Source organism: Anopheles bellator, chromosome 1, assembly GCF_943735745.2.
Source record: "Anopheles bellator chromosome 1, idAnoBellAS_SP24_06.2, whole genome shotgun sequence".
Lineage (NCBI taxonomy): Eukaryota > Metazoa > Arthropoda > Insecta > Diptera > Culicidae > Anopheles > Anopheles bellator.
This window is the reverse complement of record NC_071285.1, coordinates 32,276,515-32,294,283: the sequence shown is the minus strand read 5'-3', so window position 1 is coordinate 32,294,283 and position 17,769 is coordinate 32,276,515. Positions and strand designations below refer to the sequence as shown.

General features: G+C 38.3%; 1 protein-coding gene across 3 annotated transcripts in view; it reads left to right on the top strand.

Annotated features, from left to right (window-relative positions):
* The window catches only part of LOC131206505 (CUGBP Elav-like family member 4), a 120,495-nt gene extending 103,034 nt beyond the window's left edge, over positions 1-17,461 (top strand). For 2 of the 3 annotated variants that reach the window (XM_058199081.1, XM_058199082.1), the window contains exons 5-10: positions 7,775-8,015; positions 8,116-8,262; positions 8,424-8,522; positions 15,697-15,774; positions 17,022-17,198; positions 17,334-17,461. In XM_058199081.1, coding sequence (XP_058055064.1) covers positions 7,775-8,015; positions 8,116-8,262; positions 8,424-8,522; positions 15,697-15,774; positions 17,022-17,198; positions 17,334-17,461 — 870 coding nt within the window. The remainder of the gene's footprint in view (positions 1-7,774; positions 8,016-8,115; positions 8,263-8,423; positions 8,523-15,696; positions 15,775-17,021; positions 17,199-17,333) is intronic. The other variant, XM_058199083.1, reaches the window with a different exon arrangement.
* Positions 17,462-17,769: the final 308 nt, after the last annotated feature.

Sequence of the window (17,769 nt, the reverse complement as noted above, 5' to 3'; positions counted from 1 at the left end):
ATGTTGGTCGGATAGTTTTGTAGCACAGATTGGAAGGTTGCCGAGAAGCTGGAAGGGCGTTTTTGGATAAAAGATTAAAAACTTTTACTCACTCATGAAACTAGACGCTGTGTAAACACCGTCCGGGCTACGGACGCTAGGCGAGATAGCGGCACACAGAAAAGGATTGCCTTTTCCGACAGTCAACGCCATAGCGGGAAAACCTTTATTTCATCGCAAAGCAAACTAAAAGAAAACAGTTTAATTATAAGATATCTTATGTGGCATGCATACACAGCACCATTAGTTCTGCTGTCAATGTCACATACACATGCTCGATATTCCCTCGTAAGCTAGTGAGAGAAGTTTGTCAGCGTAATCGAATTTTACGAAGTTTTCAGCACACCAGCGAACAGTCTTGTTATCCTTTGAGGCCTTGGGTTTCTCTTTGGGACCATTGTGTTTATGTCCGAATTGAGGTTTTTGTCAGTGAGACCAGTAGCTCGACACATCTCTATGTGTACAAAACCAAATTCTTGTCGCCACAAAATATGTGCTAAACTATGTTTTATCTTTCAAAAGTATAATAAGAACAGAATCGAAACCGAATTCAACAGAAAAAGACCAATGTTCTGGTGTGGGAAAGTACAACGCTGCTCTTAATCTTGGAATTGGGTGGTTTTGATGTAGGACCCGACGATAGGACGCCTTTTACATTTACAGCAAGGATGTACAATTTATTCAACAAATCATAGATGAAAGCTTAAAATTAAGCATTCATGTCACTGGGTTCAGTAGCAGTTTACTTAAGCGCTATTTGCTTAAAAGCACTTTATTTGCGTGGCTATTTTCTTGCAAAAACACATTACAAAGTTCAGAAAGGCTAAGAAGGAAAAAGCTTCTGCTCGACTGACACTTGCAGGTCTATGCAGGTAAACCTAATAAAACAGTTTTCACGCTGTGAAACCAAACCAAACTATGTGCAGCTCAGGAACCGTCAAAAAAGGAAATATGGTTCAGATAACTGTCATAACGTTCGGTAGCATCCGTCTATCTAACAGAAGAGTGGAAAAGATGATAATGTGCTGTATACACCAACAAGTTGGCGACATTTTTTATGTATACAAATTGAATCATGAATATTCTATTTTTACACCCACACACTCCATACCGTGTTTGATTCCTCTTGCTATTCGCGCGTAAATTCTACCACATGTGACCTCCCCTGCACCCTTCTCGACACGTCAACTGATGCAGGTGATGATGATTTGCAAACCAAGCAAATGACACCTCCTCATCGTCCCCGATATTGCATTCCATCGCATTTCTGCCGCGCCCTTTAGAAAATATTTCACTCTGCATCATGGCGCTAGTATACATTTAGTGTAGTTCGATGGGAATCTCAAAGACGTTTTCCCACATGCATCTTTATCACATTGGTTGAACTGTACCAAATTGCCTCCATATCTGGCACCTTAAAACTTTTGCCTACGTCTTCTTGCATGTTTTCCCTCTTCGCTTGAAGATTTAAACGAACGAAAGAAGCAAATCAACAGAATTATACTTATACCAAACTAAACATTTACCTAAGTTTAGCTATGTCAGCTAACTGCCCGATGAGTAAACCTATTACACGCGTTATGCCGACAAACTACTCCCATGAGTGTGAGTAGTGCTCAAAGTCGAAAATTTTAGTTAAGTCTTTATTTAAGTTTAATTTAGTTTAGTCAAAATGCATTTAGTTTATTTTATTCATCATTTACTTTTTAAATATTTTCATGAAGCTTGATATTCCGTGTTCTTTAGCGGGGAAAAGAATCAAATAAACGAACATTTGTACAGGCAAAATATAAACCAATATCAATATCCTCTTCTGGATGTTACTATGTATGTACCAACCGGAGACCGTCCTTTTGCTTTTAAAAACAAACGTTGAACGATCAAAACTTCGTGAACCAACTGATAACCCCCGTAATCAGCTTCACTCTGCTACGTCCCTTGCCATGGTTGGAGTTGATATTGAATTAGGTTGTAATTTGATTAAAATTTGAAGTACCGCTTCCGGCATCCGGTTCCGGGCGTTCGGTATTTCTGGTCGTCGATATCTTTCACGCTCCCTATTGATGGTGTCATCTTCCTTTACCAGATACACATGCACCCCTAGCGAACGGCAAGTCTGTGTGAACTTGCTGGCTGAGAACGGTACCCATTCTCAATAAAACATATTATTAAACTAGGCAGCATGTTGGGAAATAAAAGTTACTTCACCAAAACGAGTAAATAATTTTTTTCGATTTTTTTACAGTTATTTTCAGTTTAAATTTAACTTGTTAGTTAAAATAAGCAATACATATTAAGCAACCATCGGAATATACGTAAAAATTAAACGGTTATCTCTCTTTTCAAAATTGTACTGTACGTTGTACGTACGTCAAACTGTACTTTCAACGTTGTAACACTTTCTATGAACAGTCAACTTATAAAATTGACAACTTGCTTGAATTGTCTTCGATCAAAGTTCGTATAACATACACACAATAAATTTAGTGCATGTTTGAAGGTTTTTTTCTGTTCAATATATCTAAACCCAGCAAAAAACTTTATATCCTGTTCTTCTTCAATGACCATTCCTTTAAAACCTTCATTCCGTAATGGGGATCCACGAAAGAATTAAATTGAAGAATATTTTGACAAATCATGATGGTTCGACAAAAACGATAAACAGCATTAAGCGCAGTTCCTCGCTTCATTGTGTTCTCAGTTCGGAAATGACTCTGTTCAGTTTATTTCCAAGACCACCAAAGCAATATTCCTTTTTAACTCGCGATTTTTTTCTCAAAATCTGGCTTCCGTCAGCGCATCTGCGAAGAAATCAAACAAAGCTAAAGCTAGAGATCTCTGCTACCTCCACGCAAACGAAGCGACCAACCAGCGACAGGGGAATAAATTTTCCCTTTAATAACCTAATTATGTGTACATTTTAGGGCTGCTCTGCGATGGAACCACCCAATACTCTGCCGCACCACCATGGTGAACCTTTTGAAAAGAGCCGATAAAAAGAACTTAAACAAACCAATCTTGGTTTTAACCAGGGCTTACAGCGGATAGATTAGACGAAGGCTACAAAATTGCCATTTGCCAAAACCCATAGAAAGCCAAATACTTTTAAAGAACATATCCTCAAGAATTAGTATAAAATGTTGAGTTGTTTGCGAACAAGAAAACAGAATCCATCAACTCACAAAAGCATGTCATTTGTATTTTCCAGCGTGTACGAGCTATGCTTTTCACATCAGTAGTATTTGCCTTACGGACATACACTGGCAGAATTCTGTGTCTGAATACCACGGTAGTGGAGTGGCAGTTGTCTGTAAATAACATTGAAGGTGTCGTGTATAATTCATGTTTATTTAATCATTTTCATTATTATTTTAAAAAAAGGTTTGGAACTAAGCCAAAAGAAACGAAAGCTAGAGAGCAACTACTTTCAACGGATAGTTTCGTGCTTCAACGATTCTTGCAAAAATGCGATGAAAACGAATGTCGTAAGCATTTTTTGTATATTTTTTCTCTCCATGCTTCTATTCACTTCCTGAAACCCTGCCCTACCCATCGACGGCGAGTGTGAACGTTTGTTTTCAGTGGAGCATAGCATATGAAACACTGTCGAACGGGTACATGCAACATGCTGCTTTCGACGGTGCTTTTTTGGTGGTTGCAACTTTATTCTCAGGCACGAAACCCTTCATTTGCTGCTAGTGTGGTTCTACTGGAGAAGTAAGGATGGAAGGAATCTAGAACATGCTTTATCCCTGGTACCGACGAGATAGTCGAGTTGCACGTTTACATCTCCACTACGATTGTGGCGTGTAGTCTGGTCTAGAAGACTTGTTGCCTGTTGCACATTTTCAATTCCCTATTAAGGCACTGCTGAGGCGAGGATGAGTGCTGTGCAGAGTACAAAGAATTAATGTCAATTTATAAATATTATCTTTCTACGTACGTCGTTTTAGGCAACGAAGCCTGTCGCTCTTTTGGCACAGATGGTTGGTCTCATTTGAGCCTGTTTGATTGCCACAGCGGCATGTTGTTGATTAAAGCAGGCAATTTAGCATTTGAAGCACATTTAGACTAATAATTCATTACAGTAATTTTAGATGTTTACCATACCTGCGATGCTTAGATAATAACTTGTCCAATAACTTTCGAAGGAGACAAAACGGCAACACAAAAACATTTTTCAACCATCTGTAAAATTGTATTGCAGTTGAATATGATCTAAGCCCATGAGAGAAAAAATCATTGGGTGAAACTTTCAGAAAAATTATGGTTCTTCTGATATGGTAGCAAATTATTATTATGCTAGTGACATAATACTATCTCATTTCCGTCAAATTGGCCATCACGCAGAAACTAAGCAAATAGAAACCACCATAATTATCGATTGCAATGGACAGTTTTATTTGCGGTGCTCAATCCACATTCAACTTTTGAACATTTTAGTTTTGTAATCAACGATCAATTTAAACTTTGAATTCCTTAACTGAACACAATTGTAAACTTTACGGCCAACTTACGGTGAACAGCTTAATATAAATGTACAATACTCGCAAAGCAGTTCAATGTGTCCCTATGTTTCTTGCTCTGTTCCACACCGCAGGTTCATAAAATAACAACCCCATGGAGGATACTCTAAACAAGGTTCTTCTATCATGCTTCTATTTGACTTACCTTTTCACTTTGGTAAATGCATGAAAAACACTCGCGAAATTCCCCTTTGCCAAAGAATCCACCTGTGTGATCCTTAAAGGGTATCTAAGCTCCTCTGCTATAGCTGAGGAAGCGGTGCAATCTAATAAGCGTTCTTTTGCAAGCAACTCTATACGTATAATGGCCCTGAAAGAACAAGTGCACTACCTTCCTCTATCTGAAAAGCCACCCTTTTGTTACTCGTTACAAGTTCTATCTGTTGATTTTCTCAAACGTTGAAAATACTTCGTGGTATTCCCCCAATTCTCCCAACGGCTGTCTTTGTAAAGAGAAAGGAAATGAATAAAATATTGAAAGCTTTTGTCTGTAGAACCTTGAGTTTTTATACGCCGCAGGATGCTCACAATGCCAGCTAGCAGCATTGTAGCTTACGTCGATGGCACGTTGAAAAGGTCTTGGATCAATTGGAAATACACTCAAAGGTTTCACAGTAACCCAAACCATTCGGTAAACAAAACAAATGAAATAAAATGGTCTCTCCGTTTCAGGTGAAACCTCTGGTCTCTGCGGATAGACAAAGGTAAAGGTTCTATCTGCGCGTTGCACAACGTATCGAGTAATCGAAATTGTTATTGACGGCATGAAGTTTGAAGTGAATGTGCGTGGTAACTTGTGAGCAAACAAAAATTACTAGAAATTCAATTCGATTAGGACCATCGTCGATAAAATGCATCTTTCTCTCATTTTACCCAACAAGACAGAGTGATTGAAGTGAGTGAAACACTGTTTGAACATGTATCGTCATTTTGTATCGTCTTTTTATGAGGTGGTTATTATTTGTATTATTGCTGAATTTGTCCACCATGCACCAATTTGGCATGACACATTTCTAGTGATGTTCAAAGTTCATTCTTATATAAATTAAGGCGTTTCTAGCAGAAAACGTTCATAGTTTAATTCGAATATTTTTGAAAAATGAGTGCGTAACATATACAAGTACCGTTAACCAATCTGAAAACTGTATCTCTGTATATTCCCCAATGATCATAAATCACTCGAACAAGTATTCGAACTTTTGACTTTTTGTCGTATATGTGCAAAAACGCGATCCACATCCAATCAATCGTAAACCCGTGGTGTTAAATTAAGCTGAACATCTACAGGGCGATGAGAACTGTAATATAACCTCCAGTTGCGCGTGGGTATCTGTAGGCAGCCTCAAATATTATTACGGAATATCCTCTTAGGCTTCTTTTACGCAGTTTTTCTGCTGTATTTTATTCATCTCACATTATGTGCGGTAACCAACCAGTTTCGTACAAAACATGACCATCTCCATCATTAATAACGTCCTTTGTGCTGACAGCCCTTCAAAGGTGAGTTTTGGCTGCCTGAAGAAAATATAAGGAAGAGAACCGATTTATTGGGGTATCTTGTTCTTCTTTTCTATGGTAAGCATCATTTACGAGTCAATATCGTTTTGTCTGTAGCCGTTTTTTTACGACAATGACGAAGAGGATTTCAAGGATGATTTTATGCTGCAATAATGCCTCTATAGGGAGCGTCTTCAAATCGACTCCTCGTCTGCTACCGCCGAGCTCAATCCAAACTACATTCAAACGATAAAGGACGATACGAGCTAGGCATAACAACAGGTTTCCGTATTCAAAACCATGCCACAGCAACAGTTGGCCCCGCTAGTCCTGCGGGATTGAAAGCGAGAACATGAACATCAGTCAAAAGTCAGGAAACAGGACGGAAATGACTTCTCGTAGTTTTGCCGTGACCGTCCGCTACAACCTGATTCGTGGGCTAGGAAGAGTTGAAAACATCATAACTATAGTTTGCCGAAAGGGTACGGGCACTGAAAGAGAAAGGGTGCCGTGACGTGACTCTGTTTACACAGAACCGTAGGCAACAAAATCTGCCTACTGAACGCTGGATGAATGTTTAACATAGCGCCTACACGGATTTCTATCTGAGACCTAGCTTTTTTGCAACTACCCCAAAAGTTGACTGTCACGCTTGAGGTGAAGGTGAGGTGAAGGGCGAGAAGCGTGATTGCCGACCAGACCGGAGGATTGTGATGTTAACTTTCTTTCATGCTGTGCATATGACAAGAAACCACAGCATGTTCAACAGGTGCGTTAAAAGCCTGAATAATACAATGGCTGCGACGTGGAGCTTCACCATGCCAGTCTCATTGGAAGAAAATTGAATTTCAAGTCTTGTTCATTAGTCGTTATTTTCGCAAATCGTCGACAAAGATGAGGAAAGAAATTGTGAAATCGAAAAACGATGTAAGAAGCACAAGTTTGTTTAAAACATATGAAATAAGAAAACATTCTTAACCACCACTGAACATACCATCTTCCAAAATTCTTCACAAATGAACATTTCTTGCCATTATGTTACAAATGAAATACATGCAATTCTATAGATTCACAGTAATATGCCAGTAAAGCGTGTAGCATAGCATCTTTGCCATTTTCATAAGTATGTGATTGTCGTTTTATATGTATGTGTATGTGTATTTTTATGTTTTGTACAAGTTGATTGTTTCGATGTTCGGATATCTAAACGTACCTAAATGTGTTGCGCGTCTCGTTGTGAAGAAACTCACATTAGAGTTATAATTAATTATATCGAAGCTTTCGCGGAGACTATTCCAAAGTGTTCGTCATCTTAAATAACTCTGCTAAGGAGAAAAAAGGTTTTTTTCATTTAAACGTTTGTGAGTCTGTTTTGTTGATGTACTAATCTTAGCATTCATCTGGCATAAATCTTCCAAGCCCGCAACCCATGGCACAACAGTATTCGCTTTTCCTTGTATCAAGACAATTGCCATCACGTTGAGATATAGACTTGGATATGAATTATTCGTTCCGCAGTGTTGTTTAGCTCCACTTAATAGGATGATGATTTACGTATGGCAGGGGCGTTGCTTTTCTGGTTTAGCATTGTGCACAAGTTCGTTGCTCGGCTCGCTGGCTAAATGATTTATGTTATTAATGTGCCATTTTCTTTTGGTTGTCACTTTTTCTTCCACGCTTTCGTCTTATTACTACCGATTGGTACTATACAGGGTGCATCTTCTAGCCTAGTGGTAAAGTTTGCTGACACCGAGAAAGAGAGGCAACTCCGTCGCATGCAGCAAATGGCTGGTCACATGAATCTACTGAGTCCCTTTGTATTCAACCAGTTCGGACCGTACGGCGCATACGCACAGCAACAGCAAGCAGCCCTTATGGCAGCTGCAACCGCACAAGGAACATATATCAATCCGATGGCAGCCCTAGCAACTCAAATACCTCATGCGTTGAATGGTGAGTTTCCATTTGGCGACCTGTACAACTCCAGCCAAAAATTGTCCGTTATCATGGTGCGGTCACGTTGGATCGCTTGTTGCTCTTATTCGTATTGCAGGTTCTGGACAACCAGTGAATGGTGCCATTCCCTCATTGCCGTCGCCTACAATGCCCACATTTAACATGGCGGCGCAAACGCCCAACGGACAGCCGACTGGTTCGGACGCAGTTTATTCCAACGGCATTCCCCAAACCTATCCAGGACGTAAGTATCTGCAACTTTTAGCTATTCTCGGTCATTAGAGGCTCCATTTCCATCAGAATGGGGGCTCTATTTTTCGTCCTCCGATGGATATTCCGGTCCTCGGCCAAATCGCCTTTAAACTTGCTTTCGAACCGCAATAATTTATGCAGCGATTTACGTAGATGCGTTACACTTATCGATACCCGCTCAAGGACTTCCGAATGGAGATGCCGCTTTACCCCATGCCGCGTATCCTGGAATTCAACCGTATCCTGGAGTTGGTAAGTCCTACCTAGCTGTGAATTTTCTGATTTAAGCCACACATACCCGTGTAATGTTTAGTATACACCCCTGCCTGGACATAATTTTTCTACCAGTGTTTTGTTTTACTGTAATCTCGTGTGATGTGCTGCATTTGAGTGTACCTGTTGGATCTACTCCGCATTTTCATGGATACGTTTTCGTTTTTCAAATGACCTGTTTCGTTTTCTGTTGTTGTTCGTGTATGTTACCGCCATCGTCTATTTTTATATTAACCTAATAATTCGGTGCGTCCGTATAGAAATACTACACGATCTTGTATTGTTTTCTGTAACTTTTACGCTATTTGCGCCGTGATTTGTTCGTCGTAATTTCATTGTTTATGTGTAGTTGTGTTTTTTGATTATTTGGTTTATGTTGGCTGCATTGAAATTTTCCAAAATATCCGATATTTTTCCGAATTGGTTTTATGCCATACGTTTTAAAATATCAACTTCATCGTCGCCGTTCGCTGTTCAACCATATTTTCGACGTTTCCTTTATCGCTTTTCCTTTTATAGTGTAAAGCGTTGAAGTAACCGTAATCCATAACTTTGAATGGTACACACAATGATGTGTTTACAAATTCGTTCCGTGAACGTGGTAAACCTTAATTATTCGTGAATGTCGAAAATCTCCATATGTCAGTCTACAGAAAAGACTTCTACTCTGCGATATACGGAGAAGAAAGAATAGATAGAGAAGGCCACAACTAGCCTATTGAAAACAGTAACTCTTAAGCACTGTGTGCTAATTACAAATTTAATTGAATTTTCGAGTGTTATCTATAAAATATGATATGAACCATCCAAACTGAACGGTTTTGACTTATTTGTATGTACTGAAATATAAAACTCAAAGTTTTAAGCTGTATTTAAAAGTACCATGCTCCATAGACTAAACCGAAAAAAACGATTGAGCGAAATTCCAAAATCTTACCAATATGTAACGAAACCAACTCATTCCAGGTAAAGCTCATCATAGGCTATGGCGAGTCGATAAATATGAAAATATCATATGCAAATTTCACTCAATTAACTTTATGTAATTTGGCATATACAGGGTGTTTCATTAACGATGCGTGTTTTTATTTTGCTATAAAACAAAAATGGCTGATTATTTTTCGATGCTTGAACTTTTATTTGAAATGCTAATTTTTGACATTTTTTTATGTAAACCAATTTTGGTAAAATGTTCACTGCAATTGATTTGGCAGTAGATCATTCGGTCGACCTACTTTTGAGTATATTTTCGATTGGATTTGGTTCTATTTCGTCAATAGCAACATGAATTTGGGTCTTGAGATTGTCAATAGCTGCTGATTTGTTCGCATAACATAAATTTTGGTAGTGGCTGTCACTGTATGGCACGTAGCGCCGTCCTGTTGAAACCAAACGCCGTCCAAGTTCTCCAGCTTCAACATCGCCGAAAAACTAATTAACCAAAATCCTCACCAAACAGTCACTCGTTGTGTGTGCATTGGCTTCTCTTGCACGATCTGTGGGTTTTCCGAACCACAATACTGCTTATTATCATAGCCACATAAGTGGAAATGATCTTCAATGAAATGTGCTTTTGACGAATGATTTGGCGGGAAATAAATATTTCATGTTTTCCAATTCTCTGCAACCAGAATTATATTTTATACATAAATGTCTTGAATGAACCTTTCAAACGAGTGTTCAACCATTGAAAAATATTCGGCCGTTTATTTCTTATAACCAAATGAAATCATGCATCGTTAATGAAACATCCTGTAGAAACTCTATTCTCAAAATAACATTTTATCATTATATACCATCAAATTTGTCGACGTTGAACTAGTCTTCTTGCATTGATTTTTGGCCACTGGTTATTGAAACCAACAGAGCTACACCTATAAGCACAATTATTAGAATTATCTGGAAATCTTTGTAAAATGCAATTACGTAGGCGCCAAATGTACAGTTGACAGAGCAAGTTAACGTACATATTATTTTGCATCTAGTTGAACATTGCGGATTTAAATTAGACTAAAAACTACTGTGACCGAAACCAAATGGGAAACAGTATTCTTTGAATTTCGTGGTGCGGTGCATCATCATCCAAATTGCCAAGCTGTCAACAACGAATACTACCAGCTCCAAAAGTATGACAGGAGATTGTGTAAACAGAAGGCTCTAGCTGTCGATTTAGTCCTCCATATTGTGGTGTTTTGGCAACATTGCCTTGTTTTGACAACAGGCAAATGATTTCATGCCGAAAGAAAAAATTAATCGCATCAAATGCTGGTCGAAGCTTACGGTGATCATGCTTTTAGAAGATCGCAGTGCTTTACGCGGTTTAAAATTTTAAGGCGACATGGCGAGTTTGACTTAACAAACAAAGAGCATGAGAAGACTTCAAAAACGCTCGGGGACACCGAATTCCAATAGCTTTTGGGTGAAAATGACACACAAACTCAACAACAACTGATCGATCAGCCAAATATTAGGACATATTCCATATCATTACGTTTGAAGGCCCTAAACGACTACACACCGCGACCACAATGGGTTACGGTAAGGTAACATTGCTTCATCACAATGCGCCTGAGCACAAAGATAAACTGCAAATATTCGAAATTTATTTACGTAGCAGAAACATTTGTACAATACTTTCCTATTTAAACAAGCAAATAAGGAAAGGAGCACAACAGACAAATATTATATGACGCCGAATATGACCAGAACACGCGTGTGCCAAAACATACAAAATGAACAACAAACTTTTAAGGAAGTATGAAGGACGTGTGCTTATGGACGACGAAACGTACGTGAAGATAAATTTTGGACAACCTTCTGGGCACACTTTTTTTAGTTTAAATGATGTTAAATTCTATAGGTTCATTCAAATTTCTTGGGTAAATACATATTTTCCGTACGAAAAACACACAAGAATTCAGCCAATCTTTGGCCAGGTTTAATGTTTTATCGGTACTGTTAAAAGAACATTTCTCTTGTAGCGTAGCAATGGGATCCATTTCTTTGAAAGAGCTACTAATTCACAAAATTTATTAAGACTTCACCCTAATCAAAATCAAAAACATGTTGAGCAATTGTCAAACGGAAGTTGAAAAACAACGGAAAACTGACACGAGATGCTACAGATAAAGCAGATGATAAAAAAAACCAAACAGGTTCTTTTACAGAGTGTTTAAAAATTGATACGTGGTGATTTCACTCATTGATCATTTTGGAAAGATGAGCCAGCCATAATTATTTAGTTCCGCAATTAGTTTCATCCTCAACTGAGTTTACGCTTTAAGTTCGCGCCTTACGCCTTAATATATTGCAAGGACTGAGCTCTTTAAACGAGAAACATTAAGGTCGTCTACTTTTGGAGCTCTCTTTGAATCTGGGTCAAGTAAAGCAGGTAAAACTGGGTAGCAAGCAAGACATCAACAAATGTCACTGAAGGTATGACCAGTTGTTTTACAAGTGCAAAAAATATTTATTGTACGAAATTATGTGGGACTTTCCCTTAAGAAAGGCTACCCACTAAACAACTCAGCTAAATTCTCCATCACATTCTTTCAGGAACTGTTGTTTCCAGCTCTACTACCGACATACGAATTGAAGGAAAAGATACCGTCACTCATTGAGAATAAGAAGATCCTTTTGGTTACCGTCTTCCATTGCCGTCCTTAAGAAACAGGATCTGAAAAGACACTGTTGCTCTTTTTGACCAACAGCTTAATTCACGAAGCGATTATTTGCAATTAACTGTCCAAAGAACCATCCGCTGATAGAGCAGTAGGTAACGCTCTTCGATGTCACGCAGCTCGCCTGGGTTCGAATCCCGGGACCGGTTGTCACACAACCGATGATGGTTTCGATCCCCGATACCGGCGTGAGGGAACTTGGCGCAGGACCAACAACCCCGCCAGTAAAAAACAAACCGTTTATAGAAAGCATCAGAGACTAACATTGTCTCTGGTGCAGGATAAGACCTCTCAGCGGTTGTTACCGTAGAAGAAGGGCAGTGACTATTGTATGCAGCCGTTTCGCCCTGCTCTACTCTGCCTTCCTACGAAACCAGTGCTTGAAGTCGACAGTACGTTCCATGCACGGTATTCTCGTATACCCTTGGCTGCGCACAACCTAGTGACGCCTTGCCTCGACGCGTAAGGAGTTACAGTTTAAATTATATTGAAATGTTCACCTTCTATAACTTTAGCCAACAGAATCATGTTGTTGATTTGTTAGAAACAAAGAACATATCCTGTCCAACTACAAAATCACGTGTTCTCATTTTTTCATCATAGTCTATCTAACATTTCATTGAAAACAGCATAAAAGTTTCAATCATGTTACGGATATTTCATCACAGTGCTAAACTGACTCCAGGACTTAGTTACAAGTTACTACAGGGATATTTATTGTCTATAAAAAAACACATATAAAAAAAACACTTTAAAATGTTTGGATCAGTCGGTGGTGGTCCTCCCTTCGTCGTTTTCGAAAACATGGGGTCCTAAGACACCGCCAGATCATAATGCGCACCATACAGTTACCTTTTTTGGATCTAACGGCGTCTCTTCAATCCATTGAGGGTTTAGGTAGCCGCCAAGCGAAAAATATGTCTCGTCGATGAAGAAAATTTAGCTCGATAAATTAGCGTTTTCGCATCCCTACTTTTGTAGTAAGTTTGAATAATTTGAAAACATGGTTCTGTTACAAAACGATTCATTTTCTAAAATGGCAGACATTCGACTAAATGTTTGGCATTTGACTTTAGTTGATAGATATATTACGATTCGCCCTGTGGATTCGACACTACGAAATTAATAACCCTGTGCAATGGAAATCCACATTTTTTAATTTGCAGAATCTATTTAGCATACAAATCTATTTTAAGTAATAACAGGATACTACGATATGGCATCGTATGGAAATTTCTTTTGACTTCCGATTTGTCGTTAGATTCACTCACTCACTATACCGTAATCTGAAAAGTTGTAACATGATTTGTTGAATCTGAGTAGCATGATTAGTTGATAGAGTAGTCGGTAACGCTCGTCATGGCCATGCAGCTGGCCATGGGTTCGATTCCCGAGAGGCCCTTAACAACCAAATATATTCGGTTAAAGACCGTTGTGATGGCGGGACAGCAGTCCAAACCCCGAATCTCCACCCGTAAAAAACACATTGTTACAGAAAGCAACAAAATACCAACACTGTGTCTGTTGTAGGATAAGAAAAAGAAGGAGAAGAACTTCTTCTTATTATTCGGCTACAACTTTCCACCTGGTCAATCCACCTCAATCGCTGCTTCGCTCTCTAAATGTTTTCAGGAGGTTTGGCCTAGGGACGCGTAGTCTAGGCTCGTGATATGGTTATCTTCATCATCTTCATAGCAAACGTGGCTTCGTATTTCTCAATCAGTCGCTGCCCTGTTTGAACCACTCATCCTGGATAACCGACGTTTATGAGTTTAACTACATCACTGGGCAGGGACTATCTTTCGTTTTAGCATAGGACCAAAGAGATTTCTAATTCTGGAGACATAATCTTGAGCGAAGTTACTAGTGTCCTAGTTGGAAGTGGAAGTAAAGTTGTAAAAGTGGCAGGTGGCCACAGTCGATGTCGATATATGCTTGTATATATATGGTCTCAGGATGAACAATAATCTAATCTTTCACCAATCAGGTATTGAACTAATTGGTATGTGTGCTAATATTCAAAACACTAGCGTTATTTCGATTTGCTGATATTGAGTCTTGAATTCAAATAACCCCCGTTGATAGAGCACTCGGTAGCGGTTGTGGTTGTCACGCAGCAGACTGTGGGTTCGAATTCCCGTTCCTGTTGTCACGCAACTGGCCATGAGTTCATTTCCCGACATCGACTTGACAGGGGTTGATGCGGGGCCAACAACGGGGGGCTTTAAGTTATTCCTGGATTCCATGCCGATAAAACTCCTCGTCTTTAGTATCGATCCAATCAGAGGCCTATTTTTTAATACTTTCATAAGAAATGCTGCTGTGCTGCTGAATCGTTACTCATGTAACAGAATAAGTAGTAGTCCGAAGGAGCAATATCTGACGAGTACGGTGGAGGCAGTAACAGTGGTCTAGTGTTGTTATGTTGAAAAAAATCAGTTTATTATGTCTTGTATGCCATTCTGGTCGTTTTGTGGTCAACGCTAGGTTCAAAAAGATTAATTGGTGTCGATGGAGCTATCCATCAATAATTTCATTAGGTTTTAAAAGCTCACACTATACCACACCTTTCATAGCCCACCGTATTTCACAGCCCACACAGCATAACATTGCACAGTGAATATTTCGCTTTGGTAGCGATGTTTAACGTCTTTTTACGTCGTAATGAATCCTTTTTTCTTGACCAATGACGATTCGGTTTTCTGCCATGCAAGCAGTAAGATGCACATCATAAGATGTACTCCAAAAATATCCATTATAATACAATAAGTTTCGGTAGCAGCATATTGAAGTAATAAAGAAGCAGTACTCCTCCCAAAAACATGTTATCAGGAACCCAACTCGACATTTTCAGATGCCTGACAAAGGTGTCGCTTACACTCTAACCAAAAAACCTATGCTGCGTTAATTGCGGATAGTGCCACCTAGTACAGTAGGCGACATTTAGTAAGTAATGTCATCTATTGTAAAACCGCACCATTTAATTAAACGACCTAATGCTAAGATGTAGTTTATAATATGCTTCGAAAACGACCGAAGTGCGAGCTTTCTCAAACGAAGAAAGCGGCCAACTTCGAATATCACACTTGATAGATGCTATCGTTAGCTGCACATGCAAACTGGTCTACAAAATTAAAAGTTAAATTACTATTAAACTTTCGGTATTGGAAGGAATCTATCTGCAATGCAATAAACAAAATGATTTCCCGAACTTTCATTGTACTTTCAGTTCCACAGGTTCCATTTTATCATTATTTGTTTAGTTTTATTTCCACATCGCTTCTTGAAGTATAATTCATGGAATACTTGAAATAAAAAGGGCCATTTAAATACGTTCGTCAGCACCCCTTTTCAAATAGTCTCAAATTGAACCCACATTTAAGACAACTCATGATCTTGACTTTCTATCGATATTTCTATTGTGTGTTGTTGATGTATATTTGTTTTTCATTGTAAATTTGTAAATTTAACAGCCTATCCAGCCGTTTATGGACAATTTCCACAAGCTATACCGCAACACATTGCCGCCGTTGCACCAACACAACGCGAAGGTAAGCATTGCCTTCCTATCCCAAGTGGGAGAACCAGTATCAGCCGCCATCCACATTCCAAATATGGAATACAAAAACTGTAGCAAATTGAATATAGCGCTTATTGAAGTATTGACACCACATATCTTCTGGTTTTCCAAGAATTCATTACGATAGAGGAATCATTTTGATTTTTCAACCATCGTTGATATCTGTCTATGGTTCCTTATTCGGTTTACTTTGAAACACCGGATGAATTATAAAATAAACATTATGTTGTATATTTAAATTTCGATCGTTCATATTGTACAAGTAATACCAAAAAGAATTGAAAAATAGTTGATTAACTGAAAATCGATCTTTTGGCCAGAGCCAACCAGAGAGTTAACATATCGTATAGGTTACTTTTGTAACGTCTCGTAATAGCTTGTAAATCTGAAAAAAGGTTAAAACTAAACATTCCACATTCTTTCGATTCATTTGGAAAACTCTAAGAAATGTAACTAATAACCAATAATTAGCTATGGATTTGTTCTCCTGTTGGTTTTATGTTATGGTTTTCTATGCACGTTTGTTCGTTATTGTCTTTTATTTTAGTCATATCATCCAGGTACAGAATTTGTTGCAAATGGTTGCAAATTGCTCCTAATAACATTACTGGGCTTAAATTCACCCCGATTTGAAGAATTCTGTTCTCAATTGATCATATCAAAATAGTTAAAAATGACTATACTGTTTAAGCCTATTGTGTAACAAATAATGTTTATCTCTGTCACTGAGCATAAATTAGTACGTGTGTTGCAGACCAGGATCGGTCAGCGGTTCCTGGATAAAGAAATAGACAATAATGTAGTACTTGTGAAAAAATTTCTCACATTTTGTCTCTGCGCATACATGCCTAGTGCTATTTGTCTTTGTCCTTTTGCATCCCACTTTTGTACTATATATGCTTGCTTGAATGTTCTACTGAAAGCCTTATATTCGTTTAAATATGATAGACATTGATCAGAACCATTGAGCTTGATGCATAATTTTGAGTAACAGTTAAACAATCGTTACACTTGTGTCAATGTCTTTTTTATATTCACCGGAGCTCGACCGTAATTATACGAAAACATGTTTTTTTTTATCGTAGGTATTTCGGTTTACAGATAGATTACAATAACAACGTCCTAAAATAATTAATTTCATAGTTGAACAGTTTTATGTTGCTTATATTAATTTTGAGCTTTACCATTGGTGATGGATTGTTTTAATTTTCTGTAAAGATATATTAATGTTCCCAGGTTGTTCTATATCGGGACCGGAGGGGTGCAATTTGTTCATCTATCATCTGCCCCAGGAGTTTGGAGATGGAGAATTGATGCAGATGTTTATGCCCTTCGGAACTGTGATAAGTTCTAAGGTCTTCATCGACCGAGCTACGAACCAGAGTAAATGTTTCGGTAAGGTTCACATATTGCATGCTAAATAACGATGTGACAGACAAAAAAGCGAACTTAAACATTCCCTTTAATTACCATTCAATCACCCTTGTGTAATTGTAACCTAAATGTTTGTTTGGTTTTCATTTCCTATAGGTTTTGTATCGTTTGACAATCCAGCCAGCGCTCAAGCAGCGATTCAAGCTATGAACGGTTTTCAGATTGGTATGAAAAGACTGAAAGTTCAGCTTAAAAGACCAAAGGATGCGAATAGACCCTATTAACAATCAGAGATTAAAAGCGCTTTAAAGAGTGCTTCGGGTAAGCTGTTTTCTGTTTATTAAAAATGTTGTAGGTACTTTTATTTTATCCAATGAGATATACTTGTCATTCTTTCATTTGTTTGATTTGTTTCTTGATACAATAATGTAATTACATATTTACTTTTCGATCTCTCATTTTTCTCTACCACGTGAACGTTCTCGGATAACAATTATATTGAAATAGCTGAAGCTTTAAAATATGAAGTTAATCCTTAGACAAATGTAATCATATATCATCAATTATCAGTGCAGTTATCAATAAAAATAAC